The 13,416-nt window shown below is 40.0% G+C and overlaps 1 protein-coding gene across 1 annotated transcript in view; it reads left to right on the top strand.

Moving 5' to 3' along the window:
* Positions 1 to 13,416, top strand: part of LOC128701426 (location of vulva defective 1-like) — a 384,351-nt gene that overhangs the window by 17,627 nt on the left and 353,308 nt on the right. The window contains exons 2-3 of the mRNA XM_070100373.1: positions 1,129 to 1,350; positions 6,304 to 6,467. Of these exons, the coding sequence (XP_069956474.1) occupies positions 1,154 to 1,350; positions 6,304 to 6,467 (361 nt within the window). The 5' untranslated portion in view covers positions 1,129 to 1,153. The remainder of the gene's footprint in view (positions 1 to 1,128; positions 1,351 to 6,303; positions 6,468 to 13,416) is intronic.

Here is a 13,416-nt window from a genome sequence, read left to right as displayed (position 1 = left end):
CAGAGCTAGACTGGCTCACGACGCCTGCGCGGGGAGGTGGGCAGGTGGACAGGTCTGGTATGCCGGCCAAAACGCTGGGCAACAGCCAGAACGCAGGACAAAATTTAGCCGAAAAAAGGGATCGAAACTCGAAGCGGCTGATACTCAGGGCAGCCGAAATTTGGGGTTCCACTGTATTTACCAAACTGTGGCAGGCCAGGGCTTGACCCCACGACATACTGTCCCGCCTCAAGAGCCCTGGCCTGCCGCAGTTTGGTAAATTATTCAAAATCACTTGTTTCTTTCAACAAATCAGCCGTTTCCCACCGAGGCAAGGTAGCCCAAAAAGAAGAACAAAAGTGTTGAATCATGGTAAAAAATTTTCTTTGTTTTGGGTCATGCTGCCTAGGCATGAGATGGCTGACTTACCTGGAGTTTACCTGGAGAGGGCCTAGCTGTATGGAGTGCTTAATGTATGACTGTGTAAACACTATCAAGGATTTTAGATGCATTTGATATGGAAAATATTGCTCTTTTCCACCCCCTGGCAATTTACACTTAGCATGCAGGGTGAGGAACCTAAGAGCCATACTAATGGGGCCCTCCTGTAGTTTTTTATAGCACAAGTTTTGAAGTAGTTTGCAGATTTGGAATGTTTTTTGCTTGTTCCATTAATGAGTTCTACATTCTAGGGCCTTTAATTTGCATGGAACTTCTGAAGAGGTTAAGCTGAACATGTGGTATGTCAAAGAGATACCCTGTATTTATTCCTTGTGTTGTGTCTGTGTGTCCTGTTGCAGTCTGTGTTGGACTTAGCTTTTAAGAGAGTTTTGTCTTCATCTGTATCTTTTATAATGACAGCCTTGAGCCCTATTTTTTAACAGTGTTAGCCCCTACCCTAGCCTATAAGACATTATTGACTTCAGTTTTATAATGACATTGTTGACCCTCTAACCTATCCAGTGACATACTAACCATGGAACGGGTGGGGTTTGAACTCATGGCCTGGAGTTTTACGACTTGCTTGCCTTTTCCATGGTTTGTTGCAATTGTGTTATAACAGTTTCTTGAGTCAGTGACATACTGTACATGCTGTGTTTAATCCCTAACTTTCAGTAGGTAATGGATATGATTTTTGATTTTCAACAGATGGGATGATGTGTTCAATGTGACGATGTATGCATTCAACCCCATGAGCAGCTGTTTACAGCGTATCATGACCCTGGTGACCAACATACACTGCAGGCCTCCTCTAATGTATATTGACCAGGGCAGCCCAAATTTTGAGATACCTATACAGTTCTACAAGAGCGTTGATAACACCCTCAATACCATTGCTACCATCAACTGCGAACTCACCAGCAACACAAAGTGAGAGCACACAGGTTGATAATGATACTGTAATAAGGGAATAATAAAGATAATGTTTATTCTTAGGTATTTTTGCCACATTCCATCTCATTGACAAGTAGAGCAAAATGAAGATCGCATGAAGATTACAGTTTTTTCATACAACTCTTCAGAAAATTATGTATTACTTGATTTGTACTCATACAGGAGAAGTAAGTTTTTATAAATAAAAATAAATCAGGTTAGGGTGTGTAGAAGAGAGGGAGACTACTTCTCAGTAAAAGTAGGTCTTAGGGATGTGTAATGTCATCACGGTTGTTTAATATATTTATAGATGGGGTTGTAAAAGAAGTAAATGCTAGGGTGTTCAGGAGAGGGGTAGGATTAAATTATGGGGAATCAAATACAAAATGGGAATTGACACAGTTACTTTTTGCTGATAATACTGTGCTTATGGGAGATTCTAAAGAAAAATTGCAAAGGTTAGTAAACGAGTTTGGAAGTGTGTGTAAAGGTAGAAAGTGGAAGGTGAACATAGAAAAGAGTAAGGTGATGAGGGTATCAAATGATTTAGATAAAGAAAAATTGGATATCAAATTGGGGAGGAGGAGTATGGAAGAAGTGAATGTTTTCAGATATTTGGGAGTTGATGTGTCAGCAGATGGATTTATGAAGGATGAGGTTAATCGTAGAATTGATGAAGGAAAAAGGGTGAGTGGTGCATTGAGGAATATGTGGAGACAAAAAATGTTATCTATGGAGGCAAAGAAGGGAATGTATGAAAGTATAGTAGTACCAACACTTATATGGGTGTGAAGCTTGGGTTGTAAATGCTGCAGCCAGGAGGCGTTTGGAGCCAGTGATGTCCTGTCTAAGGGCAGTGTGTGGTGTGAATATTATGCAGAAAATTTGGAGTGTGGAAATTAGGAGAAGGTGTGGAGTTAATAAAAGTATTAGTCAGAGGACGAAAGAGGGGTTGTTGAGGTGGTTTGGTCATTTAGAGAGAATGGATCAAGATAGAATGACATGGTGAGCGTATAAATCTGTAGGGGAAGGAAAGCGGGGTAGGGGTCACCTCGAAAAGGTTGGAGGGAGGGGGTAAAGGAAGTTTTGTGGGTAATGGGCTTGGACTTCCAGCAAGCGTGCGTGAGCGTGTTAGATAGAAGTGAATGGAGATGAATGGTTTTTTGGACCTTACGAGCTGTTGGAGTGTGAGCAGGGTAATATTTAGTGAAGGGATTCAGGGAAACTGGTTATTTTTATATAGCTGGACTTGAGTCCTGGAAATGGGAAGTACAATGCCTGCACTCTAACGGATGGGTTTGGAATATTGGCAGTTTGGAAGGATATGTTGTGTATCTTTATACGTATATGCTTCTAAACTGTTGTATTTTGAGCGCCTCTGCAAAAACAGTGATTATGTGTGAGTGAGGTGAAAGTGTTTTCTTTTTGGGTATTTTCTTTCTTTTTTGGGTCACCCTGCCTTGGTGGGAGACGGCCGACTTGTTGAAAAAAAAAAAAAAGTCTGACTGCTATATTTTATTATAAAATTCAAATAAACATTGGAAATAGATTTGAATTTGAAGTTTGAGAATTGGGTCACAGTTACTTATGTACTTTTCTACTTTTTTAGTCATATTACATTTGAAGATGGAGGCTGGAGGTATAGATGTGTTTGAGGGCAATGTGTGGTATGAATATTATGCAGACAATTTGGAGCTTGTTGATTAGAAGTAAGGTTTTGTAAACCAAATTTGTTTTGTATACATTTAATGTCCTTAAATGTAAGCAAATAATAATTACTGTTGTTGCAGCCATAAGTTTGGCTTAAGCTTGCCTGAAATGTTCTACATAACCATGAGCTTTCTGTATGCACAACCAAATGTTACTCATCAATGTACAAAGTATTATTAAACAATGGTTATAAATGACCATAATTTTTAAAGGGGTGGACCGGTAAGCCAGCGGAAGGCCTCGGTCAGATGACCAAAAGCTTCAAAGGCGGGTCATCATCTGACTAAGACCCACGTCAGGAAACATTTGTCCTGTTTCCTGACAAACCTTACCTAACCTAACCTAATCAATGTACAAACATTGTATCATGTGGAAATAAATCATTGACTTTAACTTTGATCAAAATTATTATTCAGAGGGCTGAGGAGGGAATGTTTGGACATTTAGAGAGGATGAAGAAGACTATTTAACTAGGAGGGTGTATAAATGTGGGATAGTGAAGGAGGGGTAGGGGTCATCCCAGGCAAGGTTTAAAGAAGAGACTAAAGGTTTTGAGTGCTTTGAGCTTAAACATCCAACAGGCTTGTGTGTGCTCATTAGACAGAAGTGGAAGTAAATGAGTGTAAGCAGAGTAATATTTATGAAGGAATACAAGGAAGCTCATTAGGCAAACTTGAGTCCTGGAGGTGGGAAGTACAGTGCTTTCACGCTGAAGGAGGGATGGGGATATTTCAATTCAGATGACCATCTGAATTGTGATGTTAGCATGCATCTGGCAAGATAGATGATTGAAAGAATGATGGTGAAAGTATTTTCTCTTTTTTTGGGTTACTCTACTTTGGTGAGAGATGATCAGTATGTTATAATTTTCCAAAACAATGCATCACTCAATTTACTTTTAAATTATATGCAGATAATTCTTAGTTGTATCTCTTTCTGATCTCAGGTTTATGCTTTCTCTTTCTAGACACTGTATGTTGTTCTAGTAGCATATTGTAGCACTTCCTTGAGAAAAGAAAATGGTTTTGCTAGAATATCTTAACAATATCTTAACTGGGTTGCTTCATAATTCAAACATAATGTGTGTTGGGTTTCTGTAGCATTATTTTGGATTATTTTATTTGCTGGTAATAATTGAAAAGTGAGGTGAAAGTGTTGAATGATGATGAAAGTATTTCCTTTTTGGGGATTTTCTTTCTTTTTGGGTCACCCTGCCTTGGTAGGAGATAGCTGACTTGTTGAAAAAAACAAAAAAAATTGAAGTCCTTCAACAACACTTTGCCTCTAATGTTCAGTAAATGTGTTGATACAGTATTTTGCAGGGAAATGATGATTTCTAGAGGTCACATCTTAATTTCTGAATGCCTCTGCAAAGACAGTGATTATGTATGAGTGAGGTGAAAGCGTTGAATGATGATGAAAGTATTTTCTTTTTGGGTATTTTCTTTCTTTTTGGGTCATCCTGCCTCGGTGGGAGACAACCGATGTGTTGAAAAAAAAAATTAATGCAGGTCAAATTCAAGGTTATAGATTTATTTCACACCAATGCGACAGTGTTGGTACCACTATGCTCTGGCACATTTCCCTTTTTGCCTTTATCTTATCATATGGATAAAACTCTGTCTCCATGGATGCCTCACTGCACAACCCATCTTTTTTCCTTTGTCAGTTATATAGTTCACATCATCTCTCATAGAGCTATCAGCCAACAAGTCTACTCCCAAATATATGAACAGGGTGAGTAGGGTAATATTTTTGCGAAGTTATTCAGGGAAACCAATTAGCTGGACTTGAGTCCTGGAGGTGGAAAGTATAGTGCTTGCACTTTAAAGGAGGGGTTTGGGATATTTGCCTGTTTGGAGTGACATCTGAACTGTCATATCTGAGTGTCTCTGCATGAATGAATGATAGTAAAAATCTTTCTTTCTTTTTTGGGTCACCCTGCCTCAGTGGGAGACAGCCAAAGTGTTGAAAAAAATAAAAAGTTTACTTCCTCCATATTCCTTCCCTAGAATCTGATATCCAGTCTCTCATTGCTTATATTTGTTTTTATATGTACTCTCATTATCTTACTTTTTCCTATGTTCACTTTTAATTTCCTTCTTTTCCATTTTTTTTTTTTTCAACAAGTCGGCTGTCTCCCACCAAGGCAGGGTGACCTAAAAAAGAAAGAAAATCCCCAAAAAGAAAATACTTTCATCATCATTCAACACTTTCACCACACTCGCACATTATCAGCACAGAGGTGCTCAGAATACAACAGTCTAGAAGCATACACATATAAAGATACACAACATATCCCTCCAAACTGCCAATATCCCAAACCCCTCCTTTAAAGTGCAGGCATTGTACTTCCCATTTCCAGGACTCAAGTCCGACTATATGAAAATAACCGGTTTCCCTGAATCCCTTCACTAAATATTACCCTGCTCACACTCCAACAGATCATTAGGTCCCAAGTACCATTCGTCTCCATTCACTCCTATCTAACACGCTCACGCACGTTTGCTGGAAGTCCAAGCCCCTTGCCCACAAAACCTCCTTTACCCCCTCTCTCCAACCCTTTCGAGGACGACCCCTACCCCGCCTTCCTTCCCCTATAGATTTATATGCTTTCCATGTCATTCTACTTTGATCCATTCTCTCTAAATGACCAAACCACCTCAACAACCCCTCTTCTGCCCTCTGACTAATACTTTTATTAACTCCACACCTTTTCCTAATTTCCACACTCCGAATTTTCTGCATAATATTTACACCACACATTGCCCTTAAACAAACAGGACATCTCCACTGCCTCCAACCGTCTCCTCGCTGCTGCATTTACCACCCAAGCTTCACACCCATATAAGAGTGTTGGTACTACTATACTTTCATACTTTTCATACTTTTCCATACCCTCCCAAATTTGTTTACTAGTCTTTGCAACCTCTCTTCAGAATCTCCCACAAGAGCCATGTCATCACCAAAAAAGTAACTGTGACAATTCCCATTTTGTATCAGATTCAGCATATTTTAATCTCACACCTCACCCTAAAACCCTAGCATTCACTTCTTTTACAACCTCATCTATAAATATGTTTAACAACCATGGTGACATTACATCCCTGTCTAAGGCCTAATTATATTGGAAAATAATCTTCCTCTCACATGTACTAACCTGAGCCTTGCTATACAATTATTAATTTTCTGCTCTGCATATGTTGTATGATAAATTTTGAGAAGAGAATGTCTTCACAGAAAACGCTGGCAACTTTACCTGGCCAACTCTACTACTGGAGAACTGATAGAGTTTATCCCTACCATGTATGTGTTTGATTCATGGAACAAGCCACAACTCACAATACCGGCAAGAACCTTCAACTATAACCTATATGTAGCTTGGTATACACTGACCATGTGGGGTAAGTATACTATACTGTATGTACTGGTGGGGTAAATATATTCTGTATGTACTAGTGCCCTGTGGCCTGGTGGCAAAAGCTCTTGCTTCACACGGTGAGGGTCCTTGTTCTATTCCCAGAGAAGGGGTGGAAACATTGGACGTGTTTTCTTACACCAGTTGTCTATGTTCACCCACCAGTAAAATGGGTACCTTAGTGTTAGTCAGCTGGTGTGGGTTGCATCCTGGGACAAAACTGACCTAGTTTGCCTGAAATGCTATGCATAACAAGCAGCTTTCTATATAGTAGTATGTCATTGATGTCAGTTAGGCCTGTATACCTTTTATTATTTTTATTATTATTATTATTATTATTATTACTACTACTGTTATTATTATTTTTATTATTATTATTGTTTTTTATGCTTCAGTAAACTCATGTGGGTTATGCAGCACAAGGAGAAGAGGAGGCTCAGTCCTCCATCCTGTAACTATGGCCTAGTTTTTGATCAGTCACTATACTGGACATAACTGTATGTACAGGTCACTATCTTATGTATATACATAAAAGATGCTTGCAAATCCCATCCACTGAAAGTGGGAAGAGGATAATGATCATATAATTTTTTTGGCTAACATTACTGAGCATTAGGTACAGTATTATTATTACAACATTATATTCATGGGAAGTGCTAAGCCCATAGTGGTTGTACAGCCCCTGACGAATGACTGGTAATCAGGTTTGATTCAAAGAAGGGGAGGGTAGCTCCAATTTCTTCGATCATTAATACCTCACCAGCACCATGACACCATGCATTCTGTGGGCTTAAAGTTTATTGTATGTCCTGTGTAGTAATACTGAAATTTATAGCAAATCAGTAGTTAACATTTGTATTTGACTATTGTTTGTAATAAACTCCACAAACATTATAGCAGATTGCTTTACTGAAACTTCCAACAAATTATTTGCAAAAAATTCAAATGGTAGTTATTAGTTTATTTTAAGGTTATCTGAAATGTTCATAACCAGAGGCTTTCTATAAAGTATGTCATAATTGTCACCTTTCTCTGAATCAATTGTAAGCCATACATTGTAGAAATAAGGTTATCATCATTTACCCCTGAAGGGTATATGTGCTGAAGATCACAATAGTTTTCCCAGAATACCATCACACTAGTTACCCTAATATACAGTACCCCAAAAATTACCTTGAAATCCCAAGCCCATAAACTAAGCAATAATAACAGTGAAAACCTAAATATGTATAAACAGGAGGACCCCACTTATACAGTAACTTAGGTTCCAGGCTACCCTTGCTTATGTAGTAGCTTAGGTTCCAGGCTACCCTCACTTATGTAGTAGCTTAGGTTCCAGGCTACCCTTGCTTGCTGATGTAGTAGCTTAGGTTCCAGGCTACCCTCACTTATGTAGTAGCTTAGGTTCCAGGCTACCCTCACTTATGTAGTAGCTTAGGTTCAAGGCTACCCTCACTTATGTAGTAGCTTAGGTTCCAGGCTACCCTCACTTATGTAGTAGCTTAGGTTCCAGGCTACCCTCACTTATGTAGTAGCTTAGGTTCCAGGCTACCTTCGCTTATACAGCAGGTTAGCTTCCGGGCTACCCTCGCTTATACAGTAGGTTAGGTTCTGGGCTACCCTTACTTATACAGTAGGTTAGGTTCTGGACTACTCCCACTTATACAGTAGGTTAGGTTCTGGGTTACCCCCACTTATACAGTAGGTTAGGTTCTGGGCTACCCCCACTTATACAGTAGGTTAGGTTCCTGGCTACCCCTGCCTATGCAGTAGGTTAAGTTCTGAGCTACCCCCACTTATACAGTAGGTTAGGTTCCTGGCTACCCCTGCCTATGCAGTAGGTTAAGTTCTGAGCTACCCCCACTTATAAAGTAGGTTAGGTTCCTGGCTACCCCTGCCTATGCAGTAGGTTAAGTTCTGAGCTACCCCCACTTATACAGTAGGTTAGGTTCCGGGCTACCCCTGCCTATGCAGTAGGTTAAGTTCTGGGCTACTCCCACTTATACAGTAGGTTAGGTTCCGTGCTACCGCTGTAAAGTGAAAATTGCTGTAAGGTGAATCATCGCCTTTTTTCATTTTTAAATACATATAAAAGCCTGATAACATGTTTACATTATCATATATTAGGCAAGCAATATAGCTAGGCCTAAAAATTGCATATACAATACACACACATTATTTTTTTTTTTTATTATCACACCGGCCGATTCCCACCAAGGCAGGGTGGCCCGAAAAAGAAAAACTTTCACCATCATTCACTCCATCACTGTCTTGCCAGAAGGGTGCTTTACACTACAGTTTTTAAACTGCAACATTAACACCCCTCCTTCAGAGTGCAGGCACTGTACTTCCCATCTCCAGGACTCAAGTCCGGCCTGCCGGTTTCCCTGAATCCCTTCATAAATGTTACTTTGCTCACACTCCAACAGCACGTCAAGTATTAAAAACCATTTGTCTCCATTCACATTACTTAACTTAAAATATTTTCATCAAATACAGATACAAAATTTATTTCCTTTCAAAGGTTACAATGCATGATTACATTTTATAATTTATTAGGTACAAAGAGAGCCACTATCATGCCGGGCCAGTTCAGGCACATTAATGCTAATACTTACAGACTACTTAAGTCTAGACAGGTTAAGATTGGTAAATTTTAATTAATTGTTATTTTACCTTATTACTACTGTGAGGTATAGGTAGTAGGTTGGTAGACAGCAACCACCCAGGGAAGTACTACCGTCCTGCCAGATGACTGTGAAACAGAAACCTGTAACTGTTTTGCATGATGGTAGGATTGCTGGTGTCTTTTTCTGTCTCATAAACACGCTAGATAACAGGGATATCTTGCTACTCCAACTTACACTTTGGTCACACTTCACAGACATGCACATGCATATATATATATATATATATATATATATATATATATATATATATATATATATATATATATATATATATATATATTTTATTATTATCACACTGGCCGATTCCCACCAAGGCAGGGTGGCCCGAAAAAGAAAAACTTTCACCATCATTCACTCCATTACTGTCTTGCCAGAAGGGTGCTTTACACTACAGTTTTTAAACTGCAACATTAACACCCCTCCTTCAGAGTGCAGGCACTGTACTTCCCATCTCCAGGACTCAAGTCCGGCCTGCCGGTTTCCCTGAATCCCTTCATAAATGTTACTTTGCTCACACTCCAACAGCACGTCAAGTATTAAAAACCATTTGTCTCCATTCACTCCTATCAAACACGCTCACGCATGCCTGCTGGAAGTCCAAGCCCCTCGCACACAAAACCTCCTTTACCCCCTCCCTCCAACCCTTCCTAGGCCGACCCCTACCCCGCCTTCCTTCCACTACAGACTGATACACTCTTGAAGTCATTCTGTTTCGCTCCATTCTCTCTACATGTCCGAACCACCTTAACAACCCTTCCTCAGCCCTCTGGACAACAGTTTTGGTAATCCCGCACCTCCTCCTAACTTCCAAACTACGAATTCTCTGCATTATATTCACACCACACATTGCCCTCAGACATGACATCTCCACTGCCTCCAGCCTTCTCCTCGCTGCAACATTCATCACCCACGCTTCACACCCATATAAGAGCGTTGGTAAAACTATACTCTCATACATTCCCCTCTTTGCCTCCAAGGACAAAGTTCTTTGTCTCCACAGACTCCTAAGTGCACCACTCACTCTTTTTCCCTCATCAATTCTATGATTCACCTCATCTTTCATAGACCCATCCGCTGACACGTCCACTCCCAAATATCTGAATACGTTCACCTCCTCCATACTCTCTCCCTCCAATCTGATATTCAATCTTTTATCACCTAATCTTTTTGTTATCCTCATAACCTTACTCTTTCCTGTATTCACCTTTAATTTTCTTCTTTTGCACACCCTACCAAATTCATCCACCAATCTCTGCAGCTTCTCTTCAGAATCTCCCAAGAGCACAGTGTCATCAGCAAAGAGCAGCTGTGACAACTCCCACTTTGTGTGTGATTCTTTATCTTTTAACTCCACGCCTCTTGCCACGACCCTCGCATTTACTTCTCTTACAACCCCATCTATAAATATATTAAACAACCACGGTGACATCACACATCCTTGTCTAAGGCCTACTTTTACTGGTTTTTCTCCTTTTTCTACATAGCTCTTGTTCTTCTTTATTTCTTCTATTGTCCATGGGGAAGTGGAAAAGAATCTTTCCTCCGTAAGCCATGCGTGTCGTATGAGGCGACTAAAATGCCGGGAGCAATGGGCTAGTAACCCCTTCTCCTGTAGACATTTACTAAAAAAGAGAAGAAGAAAAACTTTATGAAACTGAGATGCTTGAATGTGTGTGGATGTAGTGCAGATGACAAGAAACAGATGATTGCTGATGTTATGAATGAAAAGAAGTTGGATGTCCTGGCCCTAAGCGAAACAAAGCTGAAGGGGGTAGGGGAGTTTCGGTGGGGGGAAATAAATGGGATTAAATCTGGAGTATCTGAGAGAGTTAGAGCAAAGGAAGGGGTAGCAGTAATGTTGAATGATCAGTTATGGAAGGAGAAAAGAGAATATGAATGTGTAAATGCAAGAATTATGTGGATTAAAGTAAAGATTGGATGCGAAAAGTGGGTCATAATAAGCGTGTATGCACCTGGAGAAGAGAGAAATGCAGAGGAGAGAGAGAGATTTTGGGAGATGTTAAGTGAATGTATAGGAGCCTTTGAACCAAGTGAGAGAGTAATTGTGGTAGGGGACCTGAATGCTAAAGTAGGAGAAACTTTTAGAGAGGGTGTGGTAGGTAAGTTTGGGGTGCCAGGTGTAAATGATAATGGGAGCCCTTTGATTGAACTTTGTATAGAAAGGGGTTTAGTTATAGGTAATACATATTTTAAGAAAAAGAGGATAAATAAGTATACAAGATATGATGTAGGGCGAAATGACAGTAGTTTGTTGGATTATGTATTGGTAGATAAAAGACTGTTGAGTAGACTTCAGGATGTACATGTTTATAGAGGGGCCACAGATATATCAGATCACTTTCTAGTTGTAGCTACACTGAGAGTAAAAGGTAGATGGGATACAAGGAGAATAGAAGCATCAGGGAAGAGAGAGGTGAAGGTTTATAAACTAAAAGAGGAGGCAGTTAGGGAAAGATATAAACAGCTATTGTAGGATAGATGGGCTAATGAGAGCATAGGCAATGGGGTCGAAGAGGTATGGGGTAGGTTTAGAAATGTAGTGTTAGAGTGTTCAGCAGAAGTTTGTGGTTACAGGAAAGTGGGTGCGGGAGGGAAGAGGAGCGATTGGTGGAATGATGATGTAATGAGAGTAGTAAGTGAGAAAAAGTTAGCATATGAGAAGTTTTTACAAAGTAGAAGTGATGCAAGGAGGGAAGAGTATATGGAGAAAAAGAGAGAGGTTAAGAGAGTGGTGAAGCAATGTAAAAAGAGAGCAAATGAGAGAGTGGGTGAGATGTTATCAACAAATTTTGTTGAAAATAAGGAAAAGTTTTGGAGTGAGATTAACAAGTTAAGGAAGCCTAGAGAACAAATGGATTTGTCAGTTAAAAATAGGAGAGGAGAGTTATTAAATGGAGAGTTAGAGGTATTGGGAAGATGGAGGGAATATTTTGAGGAATTGTTAAATGTTGATGAAGATAGGGAAGCTGTGATTTCGTGTATAGGGCAAGGAGGAATAACATCTTGTAGGAGTGAGGAAGAGCCAGTTGTGAGTGTGGGGGAAGTTCGTGAGGCAGTAGGTAAAATGAAAGGGGGTAAGGCAGCCGGGATTGATGGGATAAAGATAGAAATGTTAAAAGCAGGTGGGGATATAGTTTTGGAGTGGTTGGTGCAATTATTTAATAAATGTATGGAAGAGGGTAAGGTACCTAGGGATTGGCAGAGAGCATGCATAGTTCCTTTGTATAAAGGCAAAGGGGACAAAAGAGAGTGCAAAAATTATAGGGGGATAAGTCTGTTGAGTATACCTGGTAAAGTGTATGGTAGAGTTATTATTGAAAGAATTAAAAGTAAGACTGAGAATAGGATAGCAGATGAACAAGGAGGCTTTAGGAAAGGTAGGGGGTGTGTGGACCAGGTGTTTACAGTGAAACATATAAGTGAACAGTATTTAGATAAGGCTAAAGAGGTCTTTGTGGCATTTATGGATTTGGAAAAGGCATATGACAGGGTGGATAGGGGGGCAATGTGGCAGATGTTGCAGGTGTATGGTGTAGGAGGTAGGTTACTGAAAGCAGTGAAGAGTTTTTACGAGGATAGTGAGGCTCAAGTTAGAGTACATAGGAAAGAGGGAAATTATTTCCCAGTAAAAGTAGGCCTTAGACAGGGATGTGTGATGTCGCCGTGGTTGTTTAATATATTTATAGATGGGGTTGTAAGAGAAGTAAATGCGAGGGTCTTGACAAGAGGCGTGGAGTTAAAAGATAAAGAATCACACATAAAGTGGGAGTTGTCACAGTTGCTCTTTGCTGATGACACTGTGCTCTTGGGAGATTCTGAAGAGAAGTTGCAGAGATTGGTGGATGAATTTGGTAGGGTGTGCAAAAGAAGAAAATTAAAAGTGAATACAGGAAAGAGTAAGGTTATGAGGATAACAAAAATATTAGGTGATGAAAGATAGGATATTAGATTGGAGAGAGAGAGTATGGAGGAGGTGAATGTATTCAGATATTTGGGAGTGGACGTGTCAGCGGATGGGTCTATGAAGGATGAGGTGAATCATAGAATTGATGAGGGGAAAAGGGTGAGCGGTGCACTTAGGAGTCTGTGGAGACAAAGAACTTTGTCCTTGGAGGCAAAGAGGGGAATGTATGAGAGTATAGTTTTACCAACACTCTTATATGGGTGTGAAGCATGGGTGATGAATGTTGCAGCGAGGAGAAGGCTGGAGGCAGTGGAGATGTC

This window comes from Cherax quadricarinatus, chromosome 72 (assembly GCF_038502225.1).
Source record: "Cherax quadricarinatus isolate ZL_2023a chromosome 72, ASM3850222v1, whole genome shotgun sequence".
In the NCBI taxonomy this organism is placed as follows: Eukaryota; Metazoa; Arthropoda; class Malacostraca; order Decapoda; family Parastacidae; genus Cherax; species Cherax quadricarinatus.
The sequence above is the reverse complement of the archived record's forward strand: the minus strand, read 5'-3'. Positions and strand labels throughout refer to the sequence as shown.